Below are 22,290 nucleotides of genomic sequence, written 5' to 3' on the forward strand. Positions count from 1 at the left end.
TTGTGGTAATGTGCAATGTGCACAAAGTCCATGGCTATAACCTCCATGAAGTTCACCTAGAACAGATATTCACACATTCTGTTAGCCAGAACACCAATAAAATAAAATAAAATAAAAAACGCAGAGAAGACCCAATTACTTCTAAAATGAACTGCAATGAAATCTATGAAGTTCACCTACAACAGGCATTTACACACATTGTGTTAGCCAGAACACTGTAATAAAAACAGAGAAGACCCATTGACTGAACCATAACCAACAATTCTGACAAAAGGGGGAAAAAACTATTCAAAACTATTAAGTTGGCCATTCGTTAAGTGCAAAAAACATATGTGATTTTTAACATAAAGCACAAAGGGCTGAATATGGACCTGGACATGGCCCTGCATAATTGGCTCAAAGATTATTTGCCAAGAACACAAGTCTGTCAACATTTTGAGGCTTCATTGATGACCGGAGACAAGTCACGATGTTCCCCCCTGTATTGAACAGCCACTCAGAGGGTGAGCTTGTGGCGGGAATGCCTAAATACCTGGGTTTTCATCATCCTCCATTTTCCTCATGCAGACTTCGCATATCTCTTCACTCACTCAGGCTGCTGTGTTTCGAAAAAACAAGTATCTCTTTCTGCCTTGCTTGCCGCTGAATCACGTGACATGCAGGTCCATTCATGGTTGGTTTAGGGAGAAAGCCTGCTGCTACACGCAACCACATGACATGCAGGTGCAATTAGGATTGGTTGAGGGAGAAAGCAACTACAGTGGACTTTACGGGAGCACAGAGGGAAACTAAAGTGTGATGCGGCTCGTGATGAAAAAAAAACCCAGAAGAATCGTCTCTAATTAAAAAGTGAATCGCATGTAGGTGTGAACCGAGATCGCGGTTTTTTAATGATATATCGTGCAGCCCTAGTACAAGTAATATAATACTACATATTTTATAGACACACACACACACACACACACAGTGGTGCTTGAAAGTTTATGAACCCTTTAGAATGTTCTATATTTCTGCATAAATATGACCTAAAACAACAACAGATTTTCTCACAAGTCCTAAAAGGAGATAAAGAGAACCCACTTAAACAAATGAGACAAAAATATTATACAGTGCTTGGTCATTTATTTATTGAGGAAAATAATCCAATATTCTGTGAGTGGCAGAAGTATGTGAACCTCTGGGATTAGCAGTTAATTGAAGGTGAAATTAGAGTCAGGTGTTTTTTTCAATCAATGGGATGACAAGCAGGTGTGAGTGGGCACCCTGTTTTATTTAAAGAACAGGGATCTATCAAAGTCTGATCTTCACAACACATGTTTGTGGAAGCGTATCATGGAACGAACAAAGGAGATTTCTGAGGACCTCAGAAAAAGCGTTGTTGATGCTCATCAGGCTGGACAAGGTTACAAAACCATCTCAAAAGAGTTTGGACTCCACCAATATAGACAAATTGTGTACAAATGGAGGAAATTCAAGACCATTGTTACCCTCCCCAGGAGTGGTCGATCAACAAAGATCACTCCAAGACCAAGGCGCGTAATAGTCGGCAAGGTCAAAAAGGACCACAGAGTAACTTCTAAGCAACTGAAGGCCTCTCTCAAATTGGCTAATGTTAATGCTCATGAGTCCACCATCAGGAGAACACTGAACAACAATGGTGCGCATGGCAGGGTTGCAAGGAGAAAGCCACTGCTCTCCAAAAAGAACATTGCTGCTCATCTGCAGTTTGCTAAAGATCATGTGGACAAGCCAGAAGGCTATCGGAAAAATGTTTTGTGGACAGATGAGACCAAAATAGAACTTTTTGGTTTAAATGAGAAGCATTATGTTTGGAGAAAGTAAAACACTGCATTCCAGCATAAGAACCTTATCCCATCTGTGAAACATGGTGATGGTAGTATCATGGTTTGGGCCTGTTTTGCTGCATCTGGGCCAGGACGGCTTGCCATCGTTGATGGAACAACAAATTCTGAATTATACTTGCAAATTCTAAATGAAAATGTCAGGACATCTGTCCATGAACTGAATCTCAAGAGAAGGTGTGTCATGCAGCAAGACAACGACCTTAAGCACACAAGTCATTCTACCAAAGAATGGTTAAAGAAGAATAAAGTTAATGTTTTTGAATTGCCAAATCAAAGTCCTGATCTGAATCCAATCGAAATGTTGTGGAAGGACCTGAAGCAAGCAGTTCATGTGAAGAAACCCACCAACATCCCAGAGTTGAAGCTATTCTGTACAGAGGAATGGGCTAAAAGTCCTCCAAGCTGGTGTGCAGGACTGATCAACAGTTACCGGAAACATTTACCATATAACCTCTAATGAACGCCCCCCGGGGCGTTACATTTTTCAAAAGGGAGGCATTTATTAGGGGTAAAACATCAGTTGATCGAATTTTTCAAACCTTAACATAACTGCCCTACTAATTTTCCCTAACTTTCATACATTTTCTAGGTGAAAAGTCGTCAAATTAAGTGTTTTTAAAAATTGATTTTTTTTATTATTTGGGGTGCTTACTGGAGTGTATATGGTAATGCAGGTGTTCATTCGGTGAGGAAACAGCCCAGGGCCCTGTACTACGAAGCGGGTTTTCTGGCTTACCAGGGTAACTTCGAGAGTAACTTGATCATGTGCAGCGTAACTTCCCGATTAACCCATACTACGAAAGTTGGCTATGTTCAAACCAAGGTATGCTGCCATGGCAATTTACGCTGCATCTCAAACCTGCTCGTCTCAGGTTATGTTCTTGGTTAACCCAAGGTTTCCGATTAAACACACCCTTTTTAAACACCACCTCTCCACCGACATTTCCTCTAGAGACAATGCCAGCGTACCTGGATGACCCGTGCGATATCGGAGCGCAGATTAGAGATGGGATTTATGGCTCTTTGATGGGATCCGCATCTTTGTGATCCGTTCTTTGAAAAGAGCCGTTCAAAAGACTGGCTCATTTGGCTCTTTTTAAATATTTATTCAGTTTTAAGAAGACAGCGTCCAAAGAAGCCAGATCCCTCTGCTTAGACAGTGACATCAATATTTCTGGACATACCTTTTATATAAAGCAACCTAGACTTACATTATTGTAACCCCTAAACGCTCATAAATAACCATTAAAAAACAATGAGGGCTTCAATGAATGTCCATGCAGAACGGCTTTTCTGTAAAAAAAAAAAAAAAGAACCCACTCAAGAACATAGTTATCAAGAACGCAAGAATATTTTATAGAAAAACACTTGTTTTACAAAAATATTTAAGTCTGAGATACAAAATAGATACAACTACAATAAATATAACACAAGAACTAGTTATCACACAAGAACATTTTAATAGAAAAAAACAAACTTTCTATATTAAAAATATTGAAATTGTAACAAAAATAGATACAACTATAAACAGTCAGATAAATAAAGTTATAACAAGAACACAAGATTATTTTAATAGGAAAAAACAAACTATTAATGCAAAAAATATATTATTATTAGAAAAATAGATACAACTAGACAAACAGATAAATAAATGAAATACACAAAAATAGAACAAACAAAATGACGATAGAATAAATTAAATGAACGTCCGTGCAAAGTAGTTTTCCCACAATATTATCATTAATATCACACAACAACATTATAAACTATATACAAAACAATTTGAACTATTAGGCAAACAGATAAAACTTGAATAAATAAAAGGCAAATGAATGCTTGCCTGCACGCGCGCGCACACACCATTATGAATGATGTTTTTATATTTCATTTTCACCTGTTGCCAGGTGCGTTTGGCACTGCTGTTGCCTCTGAAATGTTCACAGGACATACACCAACTTAGTCAAAGGGACTGAACAGTCAGTCATCCTAATTCATGTGACTCTGTGCACATATCAGCTTAAGTAGGCTACTCCATGAATTTACCATACCAAATTTTATTCAGGATTTTTCAGACATTAAACAAGCTATATGACTGGGGCCACGTCGAAGGACCATTTTCTGTGACTTGTGATTGATCATGAAGCTTTCTCTCATCCTATACTTCTGTTCTGGAACATGTAGAAGGGAGAATGTACTTACGCATTTACCCGATTGGCAATTCGTTGCCAACATGCTTGCCGCTCCTTATTGGCAGCCGCTGTGTTAGATTTTGCTCTTAATGTTGTTTTGAACTCCTCGTAGCTTTGCATTATGACAGCGCATTCTTCCTCCGTGAAGTACGGCGACCGTGCCATTGTGAACAGTGGTGATTTGCGCTGATAACTTCCCCTTTAACGTGAACGCGCATTAACCCTGATTAGGTTAACACAGGTTCAACAAATCAACTTCATAACTGGCGTCGTAGTACCGTTTAACTCCAAACAAGATAACCAGGTTTTGTCAACCCCGGTTTAGCGGGGGAAACCTGGGTTACTTCTGGGTAGGTTGACCTCCGTTCGTAGTACAGGGCCCTGATATAGCTCGTGTGTCAGCTGGCTTGACACCTTTTGATCTTTTCGCCGACCACTGTTACGTCACTCACTTTGCATAAAGCTCCCTTTTTACAGAAGTCACGCGCCTCCCAGATAATTTGATCTGATCATTCTGTTTCTAAAAACACAAATCCTACACTGCAAGTTTTAAGCTAAAAGTCGTAAAAACAGCGGAGGAGAAAGGAAAGCACTTTGCTTCTAAACTCTACAAGATCGATCGTAAACGAGTCCGTGAATGGTGCCAACAAAAACGCAAAATTGAAACTTTGGCAGCCGGGCAGAAAAAGGCTAGTGGTGCAGGTCGGCCTCTGCGGTATGTGGCCATTGAAAAAAAAACTTCTTGAGTGGTTCTTTCAAAGGAGGGAAGCTGGGATAAGGGTCACAGGTAAGGCGCTGAAAATGGAGGCAATGCAGCTCAGGACATTGAATTCGTATTCGATTTGGCTACTGGACTTGGATAGAAAACCTGGGGTATGTAAAACTGTTCAGACTGTTAGTTTTTTTTTAATTTTGAATTTTTTTTTTCCGAAATATGGGGGGGGGGGGGGGGGCGTTAATTAGGGAGGGGGCGTTCATTAGAGGTTATACGGTAGTTGCAGTTATTGCTGCACAAGGGAGTCACACTAGATACTGATAGCACAGGTTCACATACTTTTGCCACTAACAGACATGTAATATTGGATCATTTTCCTCAATAAATAAAAGACCACCTATAATATTTTTGTCTTGAGTTCTCTTTGTCTACTTTTAGGACTTGTGTGAAAATCTGATGATATTTTAGGTCATATTTATGCAGAAAGATAGAAAATTCTAAATGGTTCACAAACTTTCAAGCACCACTGTATTTGTGTTACATTTTATATATACAGTGCAATGCAATAATGAGTACACCCCCCCTGAAAAATGACATTTTTCACAGTATTAAAATGAACACAAACAATATGTCCCAAACAGTTCCTTGATGATGTTTATTGCACTATGTTCTTACATTATAACTCAAGCAGAAAGGTGAAAAGATGCCTTAAATTACATATTTTTCTGTTTCCGTGAAAGTGGGGTGGAGCAAAAGTGAGTACACCCCACAACAAACTCAATTACATCCAGTACATTTAGTACTTTGTATGGCCTCCATTATTTGCAATGACAGCCCCAAGTCTCCTTGGCATGGAGTGCACAAGTTGACAACATTTGGCTACATCAATCTTTTTCCATTCTTCAAGGATGACATCTTTCAGAGCCTGGATGTTGGATGGAGAGTGATGCTCAACCTGCCTCTTCAGTATTCCCCAAAGATGCTCTATAGGGTTCAGATCAGGTGACATACTTGGCCATAGAATCACTCTCACCCTGTTCCTCTTCAGAAAGTCAGCAGTGGCCTTAGATGTGTGTTTTGGGTCATTGTCATGTTGAAAAATGGCACGATGACCAACGGCCCGAAGTGATGGAAGCATCTTAGCTTTCAGTATAGAGCAGTACATTTGAGAATTCATGATGCCATCAATGAAATGCAGTTCTCCAACACCTGCAGCACTCATGCAACCCCACATAAGAACACTACCCCCTCCATGTTTCACTGTGGGCACCATGCATTTTTCCTTGTACTCCTCACCCTTGCGACGCCAGACTGTTTTGAAGCCATCAGTTCCAAAAAGATTGATTTTGGTCTCATCACTCCAGAGTATAGAGTCCCAGTAGCCTTCATCCTTTTCAGCATGTGCCCTGGCGAATTCTAGACGGGCTTTTTTTGTGACTGGGCTTTAGGAGAGGCTTCCTTCGGGGACGACACCCATGCATGCCATTCCGCTGCACTGTACGGCATATTGTGTCACGTGACACATTCACTCCAATTTCAGTCTCTACTTCCTTAGATACCTGTTGTGCACTTGCATGCCGATTTCCCTCAACTTTTCTCATTACAAGCCGCTCCTGCCTGGGTGTTAATTTTCTTTGTTAATTGTCTCTGTACTTTGGCTGCAGTTCCATCTGTCTTGAATTTTTGGATCACTTTTGCAACCGTGTTCTTACTGATAAGTAAGGCTTTACTGATCTTCTTGTAGCCCTCACCTCTCTTGTGTAAAGCAATAATCCGCTTTCTCAGATCCAGAGACATTTCCTGGCCATGAGGTGCCATTGCTGACAGCAGGAAATGGGAAAGGGTTGTTTGCTTTAGGTAACAGCCTTTTGTAGCCAACTGCCTAATTAACACCTGTGTAATGACTAATTAGACTCACCTGTGGTTAATTGTTTATTCAGGTCCACATTGGTAGCCTAAAAAGTTGCTTTACTCAGAGCCCTTTAGTGGGGTGTACTCATTTCTGCACCACACAAATTTCACTAAAACTGAAATAAAAATCATTTAAGTTATATTATTAGCCTTTGTTTTGAGTTCAAAAGCTCAACAGAACCTGTGTTTAACTTAGTCTGGGAACATTTTGGAAATATATCTTTGTGTTCCTTGTCATATTGTGTGAAATGTTACTTTTCAAAGAGGGTGTACTCATTATTGCATTGCACTGTGTATATATATATATATATATATATATATATATATATATATATATATATATAATTGTGGGGGGGAGCAGGGGCATGGCCTAGCGTCGGTTTGTGAATGTGCAGGGCAGGGCCAGGGAAGGTGAGTGGCAAAGTCAATGCACCTGTGCCTAATTAATGTTGTGTATCTGTGCTGCAGTGATAGAAGATAGAAAATGAGGGAGAGAGCAGAGAGAATGGAGCTCTCCCAACAAGAACATGTGTGTGTGTGTGTGTGTGTGTGTGTGTGTGTGTGTGTGTGTGTGTGTGTGTGAGACTGGGAGACTATGAGTGTGTAAAGCTGAAAAGCTATGGAAACAAATAAAATAAAATAAAATGGGTGCGTGAACCCCCATCTGCCGTGCTTCTGTACTCTACCCACATCAGGGAACTGTTACAGTGGTGCCGAAACCTGGGATGTACAGAAGGGAACCACCACATGGAGTCCTCCCCATTCAAAGAGCTCATCCATGCCCTCGCTACCACCCAGCAGAACCAGCATCAAGCGCTGACCACCTTCCAGATGGAGCAAGAGCAAGGCTTTGAAGCCTTGATGCTGGCCCAGCAGGAAGCTCGCCAGGCATTCTGGCATCTGCTCGCATCGGCAGGGGCTTCGACCGTCACCACGGCGGACCCTCCTCATGCCACCCTCATGAAGATGGGCCCGCAGGACAATCCAGAAGCTTTCCTCGCTCTTTGGAGAGCGCTTGATGCTGGTTCTGCTGGGTGGTAGCGAGGGCATGGATGAGCTCTTTGAATGGGGAGGACTCCAATGCGGCGTGCCTCCTCTCACTTCTGACTGGCGAGGCGCAGCTCGCAGTGCTGCAGCTCCCTGCTGACCGCCGGCTCATGTACACTGACCTGAAGAAAGCCATCCTCCAACGTGTCGGCCGCTTCCCGGAACAACACCGCCAGTTCTTCTGGACGCTGACATTGGAGGAGGTTGGCCAGCCGTTTGCATTCGGCCAGCAACTCTGGGACGCCTGCCAGCGGTGTCTGAGGGTGGAAGACCGTGACACTGACGGGATCATTGATCTGGTGGTACTGGAACAGTTCATCTCTCAACTTCCTGCAGGAAAGGGGAATGGGTCCAGTGTCACTAGAACGAGCCATCGAGTTGGCGGAGGACCATCTGAAGGCGGTTCAGATAGCAGGCAGACTAGATGCTTCTCCTCATATTCTTTCTCTCTCTCCTTCCCCCCCCCCTCTTTTCCCCATCCTGTTCCCCCACCACGGAGACGGCGGCCAGCTCCTTTCCAGCCGGCCCGGTGTACCCGTGGTGTCTTCTCATCTCCCTCTTCCGTGTCTGTGTCTTCTCCTCCTTAAGTGAGTGACACCCATAACGCCGGTGCAGAGGGAAAGCCTGGGCCAGTGTGCTGGCGTGGCCGGGAGCTGGAGGATCTGAGTCAGGGCTCTGCAACACAGGTGGGAGCTGTGATCTGCATCCTCAGTGTACCAGAGACCGCCCCCCATCGGGCTGGAATGTATCGCATACCGGCAAGTGTTCTAGGGGATACATATCATGCATTGGTGGATTCTGGTTGTAATCAGACCTCAATCCACCAAAGCCTGGTGCAAGGTGAGGCATTTGGGGAGAGCACAAGCGGTGAAGGTGTTGTGTGTGCATGGGGATGTTCACAATTATCTTCTAGTGTCTGTCCATATTCTATTTTGGGGCCAAAAGCATAGAGTTAAGGCGGCAGTTAATCCTTGTCTCATCCACTCACTGATTTTGGGGACTGATTGGTCAGGGTTTTGAACTTTATTGGAATATGTAGGAGGGAGTGGGTCCTGCTATAAAATGTCATGGGGGGGATCCCGGTGTGGCATTGACTGGAGAAGCTGTCACAGAACCGTCCATGTCATCACCGCATCAGGATGATACGAGGAGTGAGGAACAGCCCTCCCCTTCTCCCGCTCTCGGGGCTTCCCTCAAGGATTTCCCTTTAGAGCAGTCATGAGATGAGACTCTGTGGCATGCGTTTGACCAAGCGAGAGTAATCGATGGTCAAACTCTCCAGCCAAATGCAGCACCCGTCTTCCTGTACTTTGCAATTATTGAAGATAGACTTTATTGAGTGATGCAGGACACTCAAACCAGTGAACAAATAAGTTGTTAAACCCTAAGAGCCATAGGGAACTCGTACTCCATGTGGCTCACTTTAATCCCATGGCTGGACACTTAGGGCAGGATAAAATACTAGCCCGAATAATGGCCCGGTTCTATTGGCCAGGGATTCGTGGGGATGTTCGTCAGTAGTGTGCTGCGAATGCCAATTAGTAAATCCCGCGGCCACTCCAAAAGTGCCTTTGTGCTCTTTCCCTCTAATCGAGATCCCCTTCGAGAGAATTGGTATGGATCTCGTCAGGTCATTAGATCGGTCAGCACGAGGATATCACTTTATTTTAGTTCTGGTGGATTGTGCAACGCTATATCCAGAAGCGGTGCCTCTCCGCAATATCTCAGCATGCAGTATTGTGGAAGCGCTCTTCTGTATTATCTTCTGGGTCAGGATTCCGAAAGAAATCCTGACAGACCAAGGCACTTCGTTTGTCAGGCACACTGCGTGAGCTGTATGGGTTGTTGGGAATTAAGTATATCTGCATCAGCGTTCATCACCAACAAATGGATGGTTTGGTAGAGAGGTTCAATCAAACACTTAAAAATCTAATTCGGAAGTTTGTAAGTGAGGATGTACATAATTGGGACAGGTGGCTTGAGCCCCTGTTATTCATAGTACAAGAGGTCCTGCAAGCCTCCATGGGATTTTCCCCATTTGAATTATTATATGGGCGAAAGCCGCATGGCATCTTGGATGTGATGCAGGAAAATTGGTAGGAGGGACCTTCATCTAGTAAAAACGAAATTCAGTATATTCTCGAGCTGCACGCAAAGCTCCTCACTCTGACGCACTTAACCCAGGAGAATTTGCTGCAGGCACAAGAACGTCAAGCCCGACTGTACAATGGGCACGCGCCTTAGAGAGTTCACTTCGGGAGACAAAATACTCATATTATTTCCCATGTCGAGTTCCAAATTAGTCGCCAAGTGGCAAGGGCCCTTCAAGGTCACACGGCGAGTTGGGGACATTGACTATGAGGTGAGGCAAATTGATAGGGGTGGGGCTCTACAAATATACCACCTCAACCTATTAAAGTGTTGGAATGAGGGGGTCCCTGTGGCGTTGGCAGTTCCGGAGAAGGTGGAGCTGGGGCTGGAGGTAAAAATAACCAAAACCACAACCCGAACTGCTCAGGTCCCTTGTGGAGACCATCTCTCACTGGCCCAACTCACAGAGGTCGCCAAGTTGCAGGAGGAATTTTCTGATGTGTTCCCGCCCCTTCCAGGGCCGCACCCACCTCATAGAACACTACATTGAAATGCCCCCAGGGGTGGTGGTGTGTAGCTGCCCGTACCACTTACCTGAACACAAAAAAAAAGGTGGTTCGGGATGAACTCAAGGCCATACTCAATATGGACATAATTGAGGAGTCACACAGTGACTGGAGCAGCCTGGTGGTCCTGGTACCCAAGGCCAATGGGTCTGGCTGGTTCTGTGTGGACTATAGAAAAGTCAATGCGGTGTTGCTGAGGCAGGCGGGTCTCACAGCCAACCCAAAAAAATGTGCAATTGGGCGGGTGGAAGTACGGTATCTGGGTTTCCACTTGGGTCCTGGGCAGGTGCATCCCCAAATTGACAAGACGGCAATGGTTGCGGCCTGTCTGAAGCCTAAGACCAAAAAGGAGGTGAGACAGTTCCTGGGGCTGGCTGGCTACTGTCATAGGTTCATACCTAATTATTCGGATGTCACCAGCCTGCTGACTGATCTCAAGGGAGCACCAAATCCGGTCCAGTGGACAGAGCAGTGCCAACAGGCTTTCACCTGCACTGTGTGGGGAGCCACTCTTACACTCCCCTGACTTCTCTCTCCCCTTTATTTTGTAGACGGACGTATCGGACAGAGGGCTGGGGGCCATTTTATCCCAGGAGGTGGAGGGCGAGGAATGCCCCGTGCTGTACATCAGCCGCAAGCTCTTGATGTGCGAGAGTAAGTACAGCACTGTAGTATTCGACCAGGTGGGTGGAGCACAGAAGCACGGCAGGCCAGAACTGAGTTCTCAACAAACTTTTTATTTTTTAGCTTTTCAGCCTTTCTCCAATTCCCAGCTACGCACGCACGCACACACACACACACACACACACACACACACACTCAAGTGTTCTGGTTGGGGAGAGAGCTCCCTTTCTCTGCTCTCCTCTCCTTTCAAAGAGTGCGGTCACTGGGGAAGACACACAAACACGGGTTAATTCCCATCAGGTGCAATGATTCCACCACTTACCTTCCCTGACTCTACCCACCATTCACAGGCCAACGCTTGGCCACGCCCCCACTGCCACAAGCACCATTGAGAAAGAGTGCTTTGCCATCAAGTGGGCGGTCCTCATCCTCCGGTACTCCCTGCTGGGGCACCCTTTCACCCTTTGTTCAAACCACGCGCTCCTCCAGTGGCTCCACCACATGAAAGATGCCAATGCTCAGATCACCCGCTGGTATCTAGCCCTCCAGCCATTTAAATTTGATGTGGTCCAAAGGCCGGGGGCGCGGATGGTAATGCCAGACTCCCTGTCCCATCGGGGGGGGTCTGCTGCATGGCCGGATGGCTCCCTGGCCTGAGTCGGGTAGTGAGGGTATGTGGCAGCGGGGGCATGGCCTAGCATCTGTTTGTGAATGGAGGGCTGGGCCAGGGAAGGTGAGTGGCAAAGTCAATGCACCTGTGCCTAATTAATATTGTGTGTCTGTGTTGCAGTGACAAAGGATAGAAAAGGAGGGAGAGAAAAGCGCTCTCCTGACCAGAATGTGTGAAGCTGAAAAGCTATGGAAACAAATAAAATGGTGTGTGTGCGAACATCAACTCCCACCTGCCATGCTTCTGTACTCCACCCATATCAGGGAACTATTACAATAACATATGTATATTGTGTGTGTGTGTGTGTGTGTGTGTGTGTGTGTGTGTGTGTATGTATGTATTTGTGTGTATGTATGTATGTTTAAAAGCTTTCCTCAGAACATTTGACAGTGTTTAGCAATGCATTAATTTTACATTTTAGTGAGTATACAGTGAAGTCCTGTTTAACTACCCATACATATGGAATGGAAGCAGACAATAGACTACCATACTTAAATGCATGATACTGTGAATACATTAGTCATGTTACTCATTCAGAAAGTAGCTGGGATCTTTTCAGTCATAAAGGTTACACTTATTGAACGTTGCCAATCAGAAACCACAGGTGGTTTGAGTGCTAATGGAGCACCAGTCTGAACTAATTAACTAATGCTATGCCATTATTAGATTGTAATGGATGTTATGATTCATAATGGCTTGTGGACATTTTTTTTTTTTTTTGTCAGAAGAGTAAAGCCTTAATGCATCCAGTTTGGAATGTACTTTTAAGGCAAAATGCAACACACACGTTTTCCAAGATCACATTTTCCATGTTGATGTTAATGCATCTGTACAGTGGTACTTGAAAGTTTGTGAACCCTTTAGAATTTTCTATATTTCTGTGTAAATATGACCTAAAACATCAGATTTTCCCACAAGCCATAAAAGTAGATAAAGAGAACCCAGTTAAACAAATGCGACAAAAATATTATACTTGGTCATTTATTTATTGAGGAAAATAATCCAATATTACTATTTGTGAGTGGCAAAAGTATGTGAACCTCTGAGATTAGGTTCTGAAAGGAGAAATCTCAAAGGAGATTTCTGAGGACCTCAAAAAAAAGCGTTGTTGATGCTTATCAGGCTGAAAAAGTTTGCAAAATCATCTCTAAAGAGTTTGGACTCCACCAATCCGCATTCAGACAAATTGTGTACAAATGGAGGAAATTCAAGACCATTGTTACCCTCCCCAGGACTGGTCAACCAACAAAGTTCACTCCAAGAACAAGGCGTGTAATAGTCAGCGAGGTCACAAAGGACCCCAGGGTAACTTCAAAGCAACTGAAGGCCTCTCTCACATTGGCTAATGTTCATGAGTCCACCATCAGGAGAACACTGAACAACAATGGTGTGCATGGCAGGGTTGCAAGGAGAAAGCCACTGCTTTCCAAAAAGAACATTGCTGCACATCTGCAGTTTGCTAAAGATCACATGGACAAGCCAGAAGGCTATTGGAAAAATGTTTTGTGGACAGATGAGACCAAAATAGAGCTTTTTGGTTTAAATGAGAAGCATTATGTTTGGAGAAAGGAAAACACTGCATTCCAGCATAAGAACCCTATCCCATCTGTGAAACGTGGTGGTGGTAGTAGTATCATGATTTGGGCCTGTTTTGCTGCATCTGGACCAGGACGGCTTGCCATCATTGATGGAACAAAGAATTCTGAATTATACTAGCAAATTCGAAAGGAAACTGTCAGGACATTTGTCCATGAACTGAATCTCAAGAGAAGGTGTGTCATGCAGCAAGACAATGACCCTAAGCACACAAGTCATTCTACCAAAGAATGGTTAAAGAAGAGTAAAGTTAATGTTTTGGAATGGCCAAGTCAAAGTCCTGACCTTAATCCAATCGAAATGTTGTGGAAGGACCTGAAGCGAGCAGTTCATGTGAGGAAGCCCACCAACATCCCAGAGTTGAAGCTGTTCTGTACAGAGGAATGGGCTAAAATTCCTCCAAGCCGGTGTGCAGGACTGATCAACAGTTACTGAAAACGTTTAGTTGCAGTTATTGCTGCACGGGGGGTGGGTCACACCAGATACTGAAAGCAAAGGTTCACATACTTTTACTACTCACAGATATGTAATATTGGATCATTTTCCTCAATAAATAAATGACCAAGTATAATATTTTTGTCTTTTTTGTTTAACTGAGTTCTCTTTGTCTACTTTTAGGACTTGTGTGAAAATCTAATGATGTTTTAGGTCATATTTATGCAGAAATATCAAATTCTGAAGGGTTCACAAACTTTCAAGCACAACTGTAAGTCCTGTAATCTTTTTTTTTTTTTTAAGCTTTCAATCGTGAAATACTGGTTAGGGTAGTATGTAGCAATGCTTATGTGTCATAGATGGAATGAATCCAGTTTTTGAGTTGGAATAACTCATGTTTACTTGTGTTAAAATATGGAATAGATAGGTGATGTTTCTAGTTAGGGAGTTTATGCAGTACATGTGATAATTTTAATGTTTATTTAAAGCATAGAGTCACAAGGATGCACCACAAGCAAACTGGGACACTGAATTTTTTTTTTTTTGACTGTTTTGCAAACCTGTCGACACATGAACACCCCATGGGAAATGTTCCTAGCTGTTGAACTAGGTTCACCCATCTATCAAACATAATTTAGCCTGAAGATAAGGCTGGTGCCTCAGCAGGGAACACATTTTAAACACTTACCGTACAATGCTGCATAAGGCCTTGCAATCTTTTGAAAATACCAACAAACTCGAATGCTAATACTGAATTCTTGTTGCAGAGTAGCATTTCACCCTGCTTCTTTTGTGACTATGACTGAACTGCATTTCAGAAATTCAGAACCTTTAATTCATCACATGTACATAGGAGTGTGTGTATTTGCCCATGTTAGATACCGTTTATATAAAAATCTACACACCCCTGTTAAAATTTCAGGTTTTTGTGATGTAAAGAAAATTACACCAACATAAGTCATGCCACATTTTTTCCACTTTAATGTGATGCACAATATATGGTCAAAAGTATGTGGGCACCTGACCATCACATTTCATGTATTTTTGAATGTTTTTGAATGTTTCATTCTAGATTTATTCCCCTTTGCTGTTATAGTAAACTCCATTCTTCTGGGAAGGCTTTCCACTAGATTTTGAAACATGACTGTGGGGATATGCTACAAGAGCATTAGTAAGGTCAGGCACTGATGTTAGGTGAGAGTTAATGCTTTGGGTGCAGTTGGTGTTCCAGTTCATCCCAGTGGGGTTGAGATCAGGGCTCTGTGCAGGACATTCAAGTTCTTCCACTCCAACCTTAACACATCATGTCTTCATGTAGGTCGCTTTTTTTTACAGGGACATTGTCATGCTGGAACAGGTTTGGGTCTCTTAGTTCCGGTAAAGAGAAATTTTAATGTTACAGCATACAAAGACATTCTATACAATTTTGCACTTCCAACTTTTTGGCAACAGTTTGGGGAAGAACCACATATGGGTGTGATGGTTAGGTGTCCACAAACCTTTGGCTAACAAAAACAAAAAACAGGCTTGTAGTACTCGAGTCCAGGACTCGGACTTGAGTCTGACTCGTGCCCTATTTTTTTTTTTTGTAAGGACTCATGAATTGGACTTGAGCACTGATGACTTGGACTTGTGCATTAACTGCATTCAGACTCGTAAATTGGAGATGAGGACTCAGATTTTTTCTTTATCTTTTGTAACATGCCATAATAATTTGGCATACGATTATTTATATCTACATTAATTTTTGTACTAATTTCATACAAGAGTGTCACACCTGTGCGCCTTGGTGCGTGCATCAGATAGACTCTCAGGTGTGCTCCAGACAGCACCCACGCTGTAAACAACTGACACTTGCACAGGATTAAGGTGCAATCAGTGTGCCTATATAAAACTGTGAAAACACACTTACTTTGCGAAGTATTAAATTGCGTTGCTGACACATTACCAAGCCTTGTTTCCTGATCCCTGATTTCCTGTTTCTCAACTTTGATTCTGCCTCGTGTTTGATAGCCTGTTTGTGCCTCGCTCAACCTATTGCCTGTTTCGCTGTTTTACGATTTTACCTGCCGTTCTGCATTGTTTACCTGTCTTCACTTGTATTAATAAACACGCCTTCTGCACTTACATATGTCTCCCAACCATCTCTGACAGAATACTTCGCCCACTCTGACAAAGAGAATGCACATTCACCTGTTCATACATCATGACTTGACTTGGACTTGAACACTGGGGACTCGAGACTGGACTTGGACTCAAGGTTTAGTGGCTCGACTACAACACTGACAAAAACCAACAAAACAGTAAATGAATAAAACCAATGAAGAAAAAAATCAAATATAAAGTGAAAAACAAAACAGAGAAAAGAGTAAAAAACAATTTAGGGAAAAAAGTAAAGACTTACAATTACCTAGTTGCACAAGTGTGCATATCCCTTAACTAATACTTTGTTAAAGCACATTTTGCTTGTAATTCAAAGCAAATGCAAACTCATTATTTTTTGAGAGAGTTTACCAACTTTCTGGGACATCTTGATTTGATAATTTTATTCTGGTCTTCCTTGCAAAAATGGTCTAGATGTATCAAATGTCTATCAAACATCCTGTGCACAACCCTCTTTAAGTCATTCTAAATGTGTTTGATGGGGTTTAGATCTGAACTCTGACTGGATCATTCCAAAACATTTACGGTATCATCTTCATCTTTGCTCCTCCTACTCAAGCGAGTAGGACGCTTCTTTGCTTTGCTCTTGCTTTCTTAATCTTTATTTCTATACTTTACTTTCTCATTGAATTTCCACTTTTTTTTCTCTCTTCTCTTTTCTTCATCTTTATAAGCTTTTAAATTTAATTTTAATTTCCACTTTTTTTTTTTTTTTAAATGCCAGGAAGCAAAAAATCCTGCAGAAAATGCATGGAATTAGAACAGAGGATTTCTATTCTGGAATCAAAGATTAATGCTCTGCCAAAAACGGACGAATTAAAAGCGATATCTCAGGAAAGGAGTACAGAAACAGTGGCTGAGAATGCAGAGATTGCGCTCCGACAGACTGAGGACATTGCAGACCAAGTGGAAGAATTCATAACTCAAGCTGTACAAAATGTGAGTACTGAAAACTGGCAAATGATGGGTGCTAAGCCTAAAAACAAAAACAGAAGAGTAATTACTTCAACACCAGCTCGTTCTACAAATTACAATAGGATCTACAATCCTATGGAAAATCCACAGCCCATAAAGCTTCAGAACAAATTTGAATGCCTCAGGGATGTGGAAGAGGATTTGTCAAGTGGACAAACACATAGTAAAAAGAGATCGCACCAAGATTGAAGAGCTGTGAGAAGAGGCAAAAAGCAGCTCGTAACACCACCTGATCCCACAACCCTTGTTCTTGGTGATTCCACTGTAAGACAATTAAAAGGTTATGAGATGATTATTTGTTGTCTTCCAAATGCATCCATCTCTGACACCAAAGACAGCATTTTGAAACTCATGTCCGAGCATAAAACGATTAAGCGTATCGTTGTACATGTGGGAGCAAACGATGTTTTCAGAGAACAGCTGTTTGTCCAAGATGATTTCAGAAAACTTTTTTCTGAGCTCTACAAGACTGGAATTCAATCTTTTATCAGTGGCCCACTCCCAGCGAGAGGAAGTTTTGCTTTTTCTCGACTCTTCAGTCTTAACACCTGGCTTGGAAAAACTTGTTCTTCATTTGGTATGAATTTCATAGACAATTTTAATCTTTTTTGGAATTGCAAAGAATTCTACAAGCCAAATAGCACTGAACTCAGCTGGATTGGAGCCAAAGTCTTAGCAGACCACTACAAACTTGCAATCTTTTCTCAGCCAGCACCGAGGAAAACAGTTGATAAGATGTCGCAGACTGACATAGTTACAAAGCCTAAACAATCATCTTTGCAAGTCGTCATCAAGGACACACAAACATCTGACTTGCAGGCCTCCCAACATTCAAGGACAGACGACTCCACTTCTCCTCGGATGGATTTCCCAAATAGCATGAAAAAACTGCTTCCTATGGCTACACTCTCTTTTTCTAGTCCAAATTTGTCGCGACAAGCAGTGTACCCAATTCATCAAAATTGTGTTCGTCCAGGACTTTCAGCTGGCTACAAATCTTTTTCACCATCCAAAAGATACATGTCATCTCCAGTCCTTTCACCCTCAAACCAAATGGAACATTTAGAAAGTCTTGTTTGATGTACTCTGGGTCCCTGCAAATGTATGTAGAAAAAAGCAGGGATCCGATGTTGACACTATTCCTGTGTTGATAAGAAACAGAAAACATAGAGCACATTTAACCCTGGGGGTAAACCAATCTAATCTCCTTCCTGTTTTAAAACAGCATCAGAGTGCACAACCAAATATTACTGTAAAACTAGCCCTTCTGAATATTAGATCACTTTTAAACAAGTCATTTTTAATTAATGATCTTATTTGTAAACACAATCTTGATTTTTTGCTTCTAACTGAAACCTGGCTGGATCAAGCAAATAGTGCTACCACCCTTATCGAAGCAGCTCCTCCAAATTTTAATTTTTTGAATGTTACCCGACAAGGGAAAGGTGGAGGGATTGCAAATATTTTCAAAGTCTCTTTTCAATGTAAACAATCCTCACTTGGTGATTTTATGTCCTTTGAACACTTATGTGCACTTGTTACATGCTCTCCTAACATATTATTATTAACTATTTACAGGCCTCCGAGACATTCAGCCAAAGTCTTTCTTGAAGAGTTTGGTGAATTGTTATCAGTCATTTGCTTAGAGTTTGATTGTCTTATTATATCTGGGGATTTTAACTTGCATGTAGATAATACTGATAACATTTATGCCAAAGAACTATTTGCAATTATTGATAACTTTAACCTAGTACAACATGTACAGGGACCGACCCACTCTCGTGGTCATACTCTTGACCTCGTCATCACAAAGGGTCTTACTGTTTCTTATACTGTTGTTGGCCTGGCCTTATCTGATCATTTCTGTGTTTTCTTTGAAGTTTCTATGTCTCCTCACATTCAGAATAGCTCAACGACTATAGGCAGGAGAGTCATAAACGACAACACATGTGCTCTTTTTAATCAAGCTCTCTCTCAGAACTCAACCAAAATGTCAGACTCTGTAGATGATTTACTGGAATTTTTTAATTTAAATATGACCCAAATTATGGATGATATTGCTCCATTCAAAATCAAAAGAATCAATGATAAGCAGAAAGCACCATGGAAGCAGTACCCGGCTGTTAAACTGCTAAAGAGAGAATGTAGAAAGACTGAAAGAAAATGGCGCAAATCTAAACTTCACATCCATTATCAAATCCATAAAGAGATGCTTTGTAATTATAATTATGAAATTCGTAAAGCAAGACAGTCTTTCTTCTCCAATATCATCAGCAGGAATATGAACAATGCCCGTGTGCTATTTTCAACAGTAGAGAAGCTAACTAATCCCCCACCACAATTAGCACCTGAACTTCTCTCAGTTAATAAATGCAATGAGTTTGCATCCTTCTTCAAAGGTAAAATTGATAAAATACGGCAGAATATTTCTCATAATATATCTCAGTTGCAAAAAATTGAAAAACTGCAATCACCAATGACACAGATAGATAACTTTAACACAATGTCAGAATTTTGTTTAATTGATTATGAGACTCTTGAAAAAACTGTACAAAATCTCAGTTCCTCAACATCTGAACTGGACATTCTGCCCACCAACTTTTTTAAGTCTGTTCTTCATCTTATAATTACAGATGTGCTTCAAATTATAAATACATCCTTGGAGACTGGTGTTGTTCCTGTGTCCCTAAAAAAAGCTGTTGTAAAGCCCCTTCTTAAAAAAAATAATCTGGATCCTTCAGTGTTAAATAATTACAGGCCAATATCAAATCTACCATTTATCGGGAAAATCCTGGAAAAAATTGTCTTCAATCAATTAACTGCCTTCTTGATATCAAACAGCCGTTTTGATAATTTTCAGTCAGGATTTCGTGCCAATCATAGCACTGAAACAGCGCTGATTAAAGTTATAAATGACATACGTCTTAATACTGATGCAGGCAAAACATCGGTCCTGGTATTACTGGACCTCAGTGCAGCTTTTGATACTGTTGATCACAACATACTGCTATATCGACTTGAACACTGGGTTGGATTGACTGGTAAAGTTATCAATTGGTTAAAATCATACTTAAAAGGTAGAAGCTTCTTTGTTACCCTGGGAAATTGTTCCTCAACGTCAATGCCCTTGACCTGTGGTGTCCCCCAGGGGTCGATTCTTGGACCATTACTTTTCAACCTTTATATGCTCCCACTTGGGCAAATTATCAATAAAAATTCAATTTTGTATCACTGCTATGCAGATGATACCCAAATTTATTTTGCTCTATCACCAAATGATTATGCCCCCCTTGAATGTCTCTACCAGTGTATCGATCAAATCAATAGCTGGATGTCACAAAATTTTCTTCAGCTGAACACAGATAAAACAGAAATAATTCTATTTGGAAAAAAAGATGAAAGACTCAGGATTACCACTATTCTTGACACAAAAGGGATTAAAACTAAAGAAATGGTTAAAAATCTTGGTGTTTTCATTGACAGCGAGCTAAACTTTGACAGTCACATGAAAGCAATCACTAAAACGGCATTTTATCACCTAAAAAACATTTCCAAACTAAGAGGACTTATGTCAAAACATGATCTGGAAAAACTAATACATGCCTTCATCTCTAGTAGGGTTGATTACTGCAATGGCCTTTTCACAGGCCTGCCAAAAAAGACCATCAAACGACTTCAGCTGGTTCAAAATGCAGCGGCGAGGGTTCTCACACGAACAAAAAGAACAGAGCACATTACTCCAATTCTAAGGTCCCTTCACTGGCTTCCAGTAAGCTACAGAATTGACTTTAAAGCATTGCTGCTGGTGTACAAATCTCTAAATGGTACAGGGCCCAATTACCTCTCTGATATGTTGCAGCGGCCTAACCCAATCAGATCTACCAGATCGCAACAGAAAAATTTACTATTAAAACCAGTTGTTAAAACAAAGTGTGGTGAAGCAGCTTTTAGCTACTATGCAGTACAGCTATGGAACCAACTGCCAGAGGACATTAAAAATGCTCCTGCTGTTGGCAGCTTCAAATCTAGGTTAAAGACCAAGCTGTTTTCAGATGCTTTCTGTTAAATAATTAATATTTTTACATTTTTTATAATCTTTTTCTCTGCATGTTTTAAATTTATTTTAACTTTATTCTATTTTATTCTGCTAGGTTTTCTTTCTCTTTCTTTTTCTCCTTTTTCTTTTTGGCATTTTAATATTTTATTTCTACTATTGTTTAATTCTTATTATTTTCTTTTAATTCTTTAAATTTTTTTAATTAATTATTTTAGAATAAAGATAAAATTATTTTATGTAATTTTATTTCTCTATTGTTTACTGTTTTTGTTTTTACTTCTGTAAAGCACATTGAACTGCCATTGTGTATGAAATGTGCTATATAAATAAACTTGCCTTGCCTTGCCTTCTGAAGCCATTCTTTTATTGACTTGGATTTGTGGTTTGGCTTGTTTATAATGCAAGAAGATGACTTTTTCTTTATCTACATTTGTCTGCCTGTAGGTATGTGCCAAAATAGACTGGTATTTGGAGCCACCCACGATTTCCACAATCTTGACTACAGCCCCAGTCCCAGCTAAAGTGAAGCAAACTAATAGCATGATATTACCACCCCCAGTGTTCTTTGCATTTGCATGTACAATTATGGTATTTGGCAGATGCTCTTATCCAGAGTGACTTACATAAGTGGTTTGAAGTTCCCATCAATATATCTTGATTCTGGTCCACTAGGTCATGGATAAAGAATACCATCAGTCTAAAACTCTGTTGGGGAAGTAATATAATAGAAAAGCACTAAGACAGCATAATAATTTTTTAGATGAAAGTGCTATTTTAAGTGCTTTAGAAAGATGCAGGTCTTTACATCGTTTGAAGACAACTCTGCTGTTTGGACATCAAGGAGAAGTTCATTCCACCACCTTGGTGTCAGAACAGAGAAGAGTTGTTGATTCTTGAGATGGTGGGGCCAGTCAAGCAGTGCAAAAGGATTGGAGAGACAGCGTGGTGCATTGCGGGGTGTGAGACGTGCTTTGAAGTAAGCGGGTGCTGGTCTATTTTTGGCTTTGTATGCAAGCATTAATTCTGATGCTGGCAGCTACAGGAAGCCAGTGGAGGAAGCATAGCAATGAAGTGGTTTGGGTGAATTTAGGAAGGTTGAAAATGAGTTGAGCGGTTGCATTCTGGATCAGTTGCAGAAGTTGAATAACATTCAGAGGCAAACCTTTAAGGAGCAAATTGCAGTAGTACAGTCTCAGCTTGACAAAGGACTGAACAAGCACCTGAGTGGCCTGTGTGAATAATGGATGAATCCTTATGAGGTTGTAAAGGAGAAACCGGCATGAGTGTGACATGTTAGCAGTGTGAGAAGAAAAGGACAGTTACTTGTCCATAGTTACCCCAAGATTGTATGCATTGACTGAAGATGAGATTAAAAAGTTGTCCAGG

The 22,290-nt window shown here is 41.4% G+C and overlaps 1 protein-coding gene across 3 annotated transcripts in view; it reads left to right on the forward strand.

Moving 5' to 3' along the window:
* Window positions 1–22,290, forward strand: part of gpr37b (G protein-coupled receptor 37b) — a 112,431-nt gene that overhangs the window by 82,538 nt on the left and 7,603 nt on the right. Inside the window, exons 2-3 of one of the 3 annotated variants that reach the window (XM_060902747.1) lie at window positions 10,936–11,038; window positions 16,597–18,430. The exons of the other annotated variants lie outside the window; for them this stretch is intronic. Of the exons in view, the coding sequence (XP_060758730.1) occupies window positions 10,936–11,038; window positions 16,597–17,036 (543 nt within the window). The 3' untranslated portion in view covers window positions 17,037–18,430. Of the gene's footprint in view, window positions 1–10,935; window positions 11,039–16,596; window positions 18,431–22,290 lie in introns of those variants that run through there. 3 annotated transcript variants of the gene reach the window in all.

Source organism: Neoarius graeffei, chromosome 21 (genome assembly GCF_027579695.1).
Source record: "Neoarius graeffei isolate fNeoGra1 chromosome 21, fNeoGra1.pri, whole genome shotgun sequence".
Classification (NCBI taxonomy): domain Eukaryota; kingdom Metazoa; phylum Chordata; class Actinopteri; order Siluriformes; family Ariidae; genus Neoarius; species Neoarius graeffei.